This window comes from Camellia sinensis, chromosome 6 (assembly GCF_055761805.1).
Source record: "Camellia sinensis isolate YWXY chromosome 6, ASM5576180v1, whole genome shotgun sequence".
NCBI classification, from domain to species: Eukaryota; Viridiplantae; Streptophyta; class Magnoliopsida; order Ericales; family Theaceae; genus Camellia; species Camellia sinensis.
In genome coordinates, this window is record NC_138966.1 from 204,286,703 (window position 1) to 204,296,649 (window position 9,947).

General features: G+C 33.7%; 1 protein-coding gene across 1 annotated transcript; it reads left to right on the top strand.

The window, feature by feature from the left end:
* The first annotated feature begins 212 nt into the window (after positions 1-212).
* LOC145792219 (uncharacterized) lies at positions 213-9,067 on the top strand. Its single transcript, XM_082873004.1, has 14 exons — positions 213-770; positions 956-1,026; positions 1,133-1,217; positions 2,307-2,422; positions 2,500-2,682; positions 2,964-3,260; positions 4,090-4,342; positions 4,732-4,802; positions 4,908-4,989; positions 6,078-6,193; positions 6,271-6,453; positions 6,733-7,029; positions 8,041-8,118; positions 8,753-9,067. The coding sequence occupies exons 1-14, from the start codon at positions 425-427 to the stop codon at positions 8,807-8,809; spliced, it is 2,235 nt and encodes a 744-aa protein (XP_082729130.1). The 5' UTR covers positions 213-424; the 3' UTR covers positions 8,810-9,067.
* The last annotated feature ends 880 nt before the right edge of the window (positions 9,068-9,947 follow it).

Sequence of the window (9,947 nt, forward strand, 5' to 3'; positions counted from 1 at the left end):
AATATTTTAATAGAGAAAAATTCAATTTAAAAAAATTTCGGTCGACAAAAAGAAATTTATTTTCAATACAATAATACAATAGGATGATTAGAACGAAATTTTCATCTCCCATTACTTCCAAAAAAAAAATATATATATATATATATATATATTAACTACTCAACTTACTTTGCAATTTAAGAAATATTGATCATGAAATATTTCATCTCCCACACACACGCGTACACACACACTGAGAGAGAGAGAGAGAGAGAGAGAGTTAAGGAAACGTGGAATGGAAATGTGAATACTTCCCATTTGTGCCCCAATTTTATATGGAAAAAAATGAACTCCCTCTGACGATAAAAGCCACTCACTACATCTCTACATCTCTACCGCAATCTCTACAACTCTCTTCTGTCTTTTTTCCCAACCAAGAATTACAATGGATCAGCAACCACAATCCATTACTAAAAAACCCTCAAAGTTTTCCCGGTTTCTACGATCGATTTTTGGCAGCTGCGGCGGGAAGTCGGTGGAGAAGACATTAGTTGAGGATGAAAAAGATGGGAATAGAGATTATTCTTTTTCTTTTTCTTCCTCCGGCTCGGACTCGGATTCAGCTTATTCTTCAAAGGAAAAGGGCAGTAAAAATGGAAAATTGCAAAATGAGTTTCAGAAGGTGACAGATGACATTAAGGAAGAACTTCAAGTGGCTGACTTGAAAAGGAAGTTGACAGAAACTACTGAAGAGCTTTTAGAAATTCATCCCCGTGAACTCAAGTTCATATGTGAGTCTTATCAATCTCGATCATCTGTTTTCCTAGTCTCTCAATTCCATACATTTGATTTTGTTAATATTAGTACATATTACATTTTATTTTATATATACTCTTTGTTCACTTAACAATTGGTTATCTAAAGCAATCTTTTTGAATAACATGCCCTAATATTATTCCTTTTTTTTCTTTTATAGTTGAATTGAAGAAGCAGTCAACGTGCTCTGTTCGACTCTTCAATAAGTCCAACAACCATGTTGCGTTTAAGGTACAAACAAATCATGTTTTATTCGCATGAGTAGTACTAGTGAAATATTGCTGCATTTTCTAAATGGAATGGTGGGTGGAAATATAATCAATGGATTTTTTGGCAGGTTAAAACTACATCTCCAAAAAAAAAATATTCCGTGCGACCGAACATAGGCATTATTAAGCCAAAATCAACTTGTGAATTCACCGGTATGTCTTGTAACTTTTATTGTAAGTGAAAGTTAATGTATCATAAGGTTTTTCAGAAAAAAGAAGAAAAATGAATAAATACTTGCTGTATTTTCTAAAGCACACATACAAATTGGTTACCTATATATATTGGTATCAACAATTGAGTAAGGAGTGCATACTTCTCATTTTATTAGTAATTGAATTGAAAAAACTTTATTAAAGGGTATTTGAAATTAGTTGGATAGCAGTATCTGATGGGGATCCATCATTCATACCTATGTGAGGCAAGGACGGAATATTTTTGGAATTGATTTATTTATTTGTGCTTTATTTTAGGATTTCTTATTTTAGGACAGATGATCTTGAATATGCATATAGACTATTGTCATGGAGTGATAATTCAAACCTTGAATTAAAATTGTGCAGATGTTTCATAGAAGGCCGCATGCCAAGCTATTTTAGTTTAAAAGCATAGGGGGTTATCCTGGGGTGATCATATTAGGCATCATTGTTGTTTGGAATGCTAGTTGATAAATATACTGATGATAGGGGTGTTGGGAGCATTGGACCAAATGAAAAAAGTTATAAAGTTTATGGATTTTTATGGAATTTTGTTAGGAAAGGAAGGAAAGGCCATGGCTTTCACTTTTTGTCCCTCTAGCTCCAACCAATACTCATTCAGATGATTTTCCGAGCTTCTCGGGCTCTCCAATTTTTCTTTCAATGTTTGTGCATTATCAGAGGCAATTTTTTGGATTCTTTTTGTTTTGGTTAAGGTAAAAGGACAGTTTTCATTTTCGTGGATAGAGATAAATTTATAGACTCAGATTAGTATATCATTATTTTCCCATCACTGGGAAATGTCCTTAGATAAAAAAGAGGAAAATTAAGAAAAGAAAGGCAGCAAAAGTAATCTCTTTGCACATTATTAAATTTACACAATCTTTAAACTGCCATCTGAAATAAACTTGATATATTATTGCAGATTTTAGAAAATGTTGATACATTCAAATATTGTGTTCACATCTACTACATTCATCATACTATCTAAATGTTTGTTGTCCTTGTCTATGGTTGTTCATGGTTGACAAATTTGGTGTTATGTAGTTAAGATGCAAGCACAAAGGGTGGCTCCTCCTGACATGATATGCAAAGACCAGTTTTTAGTTCAGAGCACAGTTGTTCCTGCAGGGACCAGTGATGATGATATTACTCCTAGCATTGTAAGTTGTTTTGTAGTTGAATATAAAGTTGTTGGTCCTGATTTACTATTCTGGTTTCTCACGGTTTAGTTTGGCAGTTTGCCAAAGATGATGTCAGATACGTTGAAGAGAACAAGCTGAAAGTGGTCCTTGTCAGTCCCCCCAATTCTCCGGTACTTTCACCAATCAATAGAACATTGAAACAGGTGCCGGCTTATGAACCTTCAATACTGAAAGATCAAGTGCTGAGGAAAGTCGAAAGCCTTACCCAACGTCACACAGTAAGAGATTCTCCTTTTACTTTGATATCGGCTCATCTATGTACATTTTATATGTGGACATCAACATGATGTAAGTCTATTCGGGGAATTGTACATGTGAATCTAATGGTTACATTGGAGCTTCATTATGTTCTGGAAATTGACCAGTTAGGAAAGAGATTTGAGTTAGGGATTCAGCATATGACTCAAGCTATCTGTCATATTATAATGAAGTTCTTTTCCCTTGGTGTTGTATCTGAAAATATAGTATATTTGTGATTTTGATTTTTCGTTTGTGTCAGGTTACTGAGGATGTGGAGTCCAAAGTGGAAAATAGTGAGGAGGCAAATTCAGCAAAGAATTTAGAGTATAAAACAAGGAAGGATGCGGATGAGCCTTTAATGGATGTCGGGTATAAAACAAGGAAGGAAGTGGATGAGCCAACAACAGATGTAGAGCATAAAACGAGGATGGATGTGGATGAGCCAATAACAGATGTAGAACATAAAACAATGAATGATATGGAGGAGCTGAAGTTGGTTAAAGATGTTTCGGAAATGAAGTCAAAACTAAATGGACTTGAATCAAAACTAAGTGAGGTCAGTTTTCTCCCGGTTTTCTGGTTTCCAACTACTTGTATTAATCATGTGGCTTTCCTTGTTCGCTGGTTAGTTGCTAGGGTACCTGGGTTTAATGAGACTTCTCTGGCAGCTATACCTAGTTTGATATTTTATGCCTCCAACATCTCTTGTTTTTTTTTATATGAGGGATACATTTATGAGAGCTTGTTAATATGGAAGCTATACCTAATTTCTTGTAGATATATTTTATTTTCAATCCATGTGAAAGATATGATAAACTGTGGGATCCTTGTGGACTTGGTTGCCCTTTTTATGCGGACAGATTGGCTTGAGATACCATAAAGATGAGAATATTATACCATACAGCCTTGCACTTTACCCCTATAGTTATTTCACTTTGGTCCTTGCACTCCCAATTGTGACAGTCAAAACCTTATATTTCTAGTCAAGTTTCAATATCAATATCGATACTTCCGTCAAGTTCCGTATAGAAAATGATCAAAACTGGCCAGATGAATGTCACGTGAATTAAAAAAGTTTCCATCAAAGCAAATATCAGTGAATAAAGTGAATCTTCATAAAAAAAAACTTGGGAGATTTAAATTGCCAAATGAGGCCATGTGCTGCTACATGTCTAATTCCAGTCAAATTTACTGGCAACCATTGACCGAGGTTTGACATGGCAACTTGACCAAAAGTCAGTTTTTTGACTGCCACAATTAGAAGTACAGGTACTAAATGAGATTTGAGGTAAAGTACATAAGCGCAAAGTGTAATTTACCACATTAAAAATGCTTCAGCATCAATTATGGACTTGGCTTCATTTCCTGCTGTGAACACTTTGTAGGATGAGAATGCCTGCCAGTTGAGGAAAAAATGGAATAGAGATTATTCTTTTTCTTTTTCTTCCTCCGGCTCGGACTCGGATTCAGCTTATTCTTCAAAGGAAAAGGGCAGTAAAAATGGAAAATTGCAAAATAAGTTTCAGAAGGTGACAGATGACATTAAGGAAGAACTTCAAGTGGCTGACTTGAAAAGGAAGTTGGCAGAAACTACCGAAGAGCTTTTAGAAATTCATCCCCGTGAACTCAAGTTCATATGTGAGTCTTATCAATCTCGATCATCTGTTTTCCTAGTCTCTCAATTCCATACATTTGATTTTGTAAATATTAGTACATATTATATTTTATATATACTCTTTGTTCACTTACCAATTGGTTATCTAAAGCAATCTTTTTGAATAAAGAGTACAATTCATTGTTGATGTATTATTTTTTTATTTTGGGAAAAAAAAAATAAAAATAAAAAATTGCCGTGACTTTCTTATCATGTTAACAAGATACCAAAAATGAAAACAAATTGGTTTAATTTCTTACTGGGAGCGAATTTGTTTTATTTCAACATATTATTTCATTTGCTTTTGTTGTGTTTCGAATTTCAAACTAATTGATTAACATGCCCTAATATTATTCCTTTTTTTCTTTTATAGTTGAATTGAAGAAGCAGTCAACGTGCTCTGTTCGACTCTTCAATAAGTCCAACAACCATGTTGCGTTTAAGGTACAAACAAATCATGTTTTATTCGCATGAGTAGTACTAGTGAAATATTGCATTTTCTAAATGGAATGGTGGGTGTGGAAATATAATCAATGGATTTTTTGGCAGGTTAAAGCTACATCTCCAAAAAAATATTCCGTGCGACCGAACAGAGCCATTATTAAGCCAAAATCAACTTGTGAATTCACTGGTACGTCTTGTAACTTTTATTGTAAGTGAAAGTTAATGTAACATAAGGTTTTTCAGAAAAAAGAAGAAAAATGAATAAATACTTGCTGTATTTTCTAAAGCACACATACAAATTGGTTACCTATATATATTGGTATCAACAATTGAGTAAGGAGTGCATACTTCTCATTTTATTAGTAATTGAATTGAAAAAACTTTAGTAAAGGGTATTTGAAATTAGTTGGATAGCAGTAACTGATGGGGATCCGTCATTCATACCTATCTGAGGCAAGGACGGAATATTTTTGGAATTGATTTATTTGTTTGTGCTTTATTTTAGGATTTCTTATTTTAGGACAGATGATCTTGAATATGCATGTAGACTATTGTCATGGAGTGATAATTCAAACCCTGAATTAAAATTGTGCAGATGTTTCATAGAAGGCCGCATGCCAAGCGATTTTAGTTTAAAAGCATAGGGGGTTATCCTGGGGTGATCATATTAGGCATCATTGTTGTTGGAATGCTAGTTGATAAATAGACTGATGATAGGGGTGTTGGGAGCATTGGACCAAATGAAAAAAGTTATAAAGTTTATGGATTTTTATGGAATTTTGTTAGGAAAGGAAGGAAAGGCCATGGCTTTAACTTTTTTTCCCTCTAGCTCCAACCAATACTCATTCAGATGATCTTCCGAGCTTCTCGGGCCCTCCAATTTTTCTTACAATGTTTGTGCATTATCGGAGGCAATTTTTTGGATTCTTTTTGTTTTGGTTAAGGTAAAAGGACAGTTTTCAATTTCGTGAATAGAGATAAATTTATAGACTCAGATTAGTATATCATTATTTTCCCATCACTGGGAAATGTCCTTAGATAAAAAAGAGGAAAATTAAGAAAAGAAAGGCAGCAAAAGTAATCTCTTTGCACATTATTAAATTTACACAATCTTTAAACTGCCATCTGAAATAAACTTGATATATTATTGCAGATTTTAGAAAATGTTGATACATTCAAATATTGTGTTCACATCTACTACATTCATCATACTATCTAAATGTTTGTTGTCCTTGTCTATGGTTGTTCATGGTTGACAAATTTGGTGTTATGTAGTTAAGATGCAAGCACAAAGGGTGGCTCCTCCTGACATGATATGCAAAGACCAGTTTTTAGTTCAGAGCACAGTTGTTCCTGCAGGGACCAGTGATGATGATATTACTCCTAGCATTGTAAGTTGTTTTGTAGTTGTATATAAAGTTGTTGGTCCTGATTTACTACTCTGGTTTCTCACGGTTTAGTTTGGCAGTTTGCCAAAGATGATGTCAGATACGTTGAAGAGAACAAGCTGAAAGTGGTCCTTGTCAGTCCCCCCAATTCTCCGGTACTTTCACCAATCAATAGAACATTGAAACAGGTGCCGGCTTATGAACCTTCAATACTGAAAGATCAAGTGCTGAGGAAATTCGAAAGCCTTACCCAGCGTCACACAGTAAGAGATTCTCCTTTTACTTTGATATCAGGCTCATCTATGTACATTTTATGTGGACATCAACATGATGCAAGTCTATTTGGGGAATTGTACATGTGAATCTAATGGTACATTGGAGCTTCATTATGTTCTGGAAATTGACCAGTTAGGAAAGAGATTTGAGTTAGGGATTCAGCATATGACTCAAGCTATCTGTCGTATTATTATGAAGTTCTTTTCCCTTGGTGTTGTATCTGAAAATATAGTATATTTGTGATTTTGATTTTTCGTTTGTGTCAGGTTACTGAGGATGTGGAGTCCAAAGTGGAAAATAGTGAGGAGGTAAATTCAGCAAAGAATTTAGAGTATAAAACAAGGAAGGATGCGGATGAGCCTTCCATGGATGTCGGGTATAAAACAAGGAAGGAAGTGGATGAGCCAACAACAGATGTAGAGCATAAAACAAGGATGGATGTGGATGAGCCAACAACAGATGTAGAACATAAAACAATGAATGATATGGAGGAGCTGAAGTTGGTTAAAGATGTTTCGGGAATGAAGTCAAAACTAAATGGACTTGAATCAAAACTAAGTGAGGTCAGTTTTCTCCCGGTTTTCTGGTTTCCAACTACTTGTATCAATCATGTGGCTTTCCTTGTTCGCTGGTTAGTTGCTAGGGTACCTGGGTTTAATGAGACTTCTCTGGCAGCTATACCTAGTTTGATATTTTATGCCTCCAACATCTCTTGTTTTTTTTTATATGAGGGATACATTTATGAGAGCTTGTTAATATGGAAGCTATACCTAATTTCTTGTAGATATATTTTATTTTCAATCCATGTGAAAGATATGATAAACTGTGGGATCCTTGTGGACTTGGTTGCCCTTTTTTTGTGGACAGATTGGCTTTAGATTCCATAAAGATGAGTATATTATACCATACAGCCTTGCACTTTACCCCGAATTTATTTCACTTTGGTCCTTGCACTCCCAATTGTGACAGTCAAAACCTTATGCTTCTAGTCAAGTTTCAATATCAATATCGATACTCCTGTCAAGTTCCGTATAGAAAATGATCAAAACTGGCCAGATGAATGTCACGTGAATTAAAAAGGTTTCCATCAAAGCAAATATCAGTGAATAAAGTGAATCTTCATGAAAGAGAAAAACTTGGGAGATTTAAATTGCCAAATTAGGCCATGTGCTGCTACATGTCTAATTCCAGTCAAATTTACTGGCAACCATTGACCGAGGTTTGACATTGCAACTTGACCAAAAGTCAGTTTTCGACTGCCACAATTAGAAGTACAGGTACTAAATGAGATTTGAGGTAAAGTACATAAGCACAAAGTGTAATTTACCACATTAAAAATGCTTCAGCATCAATTATGCACTTGGCTTCATTTCCTGCTGTGAACACTTTGTAGGATGAGAATGCCTGCCAGTTGAGGATAAAATGGAATGGTCAATAATTTGAAGACTGAAACATTCTGTTAAATTTCCAAATTTAATACACTTAATGGATTTAGAAAGTGGTTTATGATTGCCTTTCCACTGCTATATGTTCAAAGAACAGTGCTCATGATTTTTCCGAATTCACTTTTGCAGGCTGAAGTTATCATTTCAAAACTAACAGAGGAGAGGAGATTGAATGCTCAAGAGAGGGAAAGTTTATGGCAAGAATTGGTACTACATCATTGCATTCTCTTCTTGTTTAGTGTTTTCATGTACACCAGCAGTGTATCTAAGGGCCCGGTTACTCTATTCTATGATATTTAAATGGAGTTCCATTATATTGTCTTTATTTAAAGACACTGTTGATATTGCTCTTGGGAGCAACTTAAATGAAGGCTAACAGCAATGACCGTTAAGATGAGTTATAAACCCAATTAGCCATTGAAACCCTTTCCTACCTATGAATCCAAGATCCAGTGGCTTAGTTTGTACTCGCAAAAGTTGCATAAAGAGTATCTGTATTGGATAGAGAACCATTTTCTTAGAATACCATAAGAACCAATAGGTGAAAATAGTCATTAATAACATCTTTAGACCTCTTCAATGGACCTTTGCTTAACAAACTTGTATGGTAATCGGTTTCTAGTTGTTTCTTGATCTCCAAAATTTTCATTTTGAAACTCTTGTATTTTGTGCTATTTTCACTCTCAAAACAAATAACCCAAGTGGGGGGTGAAAATTTCTAGCAAATCTATAAGATAGTCAATGCATCGCTTTTGCATTTTTGCTTTTTTTCTACGACTTTCACTTTTGGAGACATACTTGTTGGATTTGCTTCTTGACATTGGCTTAATTGCTTTTGCAGGCTTTGTTGATGAGCAAGAGAGTTGTACGAAAAGTTTATGCCCTCCTTTTAGCATGAAGAACGTCTGGGAGATTCAATATATGCCTGCCTCTACATGAGAGAATTGTTTATATAACCAGAGGTTGTTGATAGAAGAAGACATAGATCACTAAAATTCCCTCCTTTTGGTGCCTTTTTGTGGCTTTTGTCACTTTGCAACTTCGTAGTTGTTCACTAATCTGAATTGAAGTTGGTGAGTTCAATAGAAAATCTCATCAAGGTGGTTTTAGTTGTATGCATTTACATTTTCAAAATCAAGATATAGATGTTTTTGCACATTGTATTTGTGATTTTGCTTGGCAACTACTTTTTTTCATGTGATAAACCTTGCAATCACGAAATAAGTTGCTTTTCAACTAAGAAAGTCAAAAAGTAAAAAATTTATTTAACAAAAGGCTTTACAACATTTTAAGGGTAATGTAATGTGATAATTTTTCACAAAAAAGTAACTAGTTAAAAAAGTTTCACAAACTATTTTTTCATAACAGAAAGTAAAATTTTAAATGCACCAATTTTTTTTAGATTTTATAAAATAAAAAATTATTTACCAAAAAATTGCCGAATCCAATAGGATGACACTGAAAAAGCTAACTAATTTATTTTTATGTTAATTTTTTTTAAAATTTTTCTAATTTATTGTTTAGCGAGATATATATATATATATATATATATATTTTCCTTTTGTAATATGAAAAATTCGAAAAAGGAAAAAAGTTTTAAACTAGAAAAGCAACGCTACAAGATCAAGGGTCCCACTTCTTCCCGGTAGGCATAACGTACCAAAAAAACAAAGGTCGGTTTTGGTAGAATTTTTTAAATATGATTTGAGAATCGAGTTATATTTTGAGTTTGTAAGTTTTATAATTATGATTTGAGTGTAAAAAATTTGTTTAGTTATGAGTTTTGAAAAGAGTTTTGAATTCAGTTTTGAGTTGAATGTTGAATTGAGTTTTTAATGTTTAACGTGACATGTGAAATAAGAAAATTTATTTGGTTATGAAATTTGAAAAGAATTTTTAAAACTTAATTCAAATTGTTATAACTCATAACCAAAAATACTACTCAAAATTATATTGAAAATTCTGAACAATAAACAAATTCTTTTTAAAATTCAATTAAAAAAATTAATTATTAACAGAAAATAATATTAATCGAT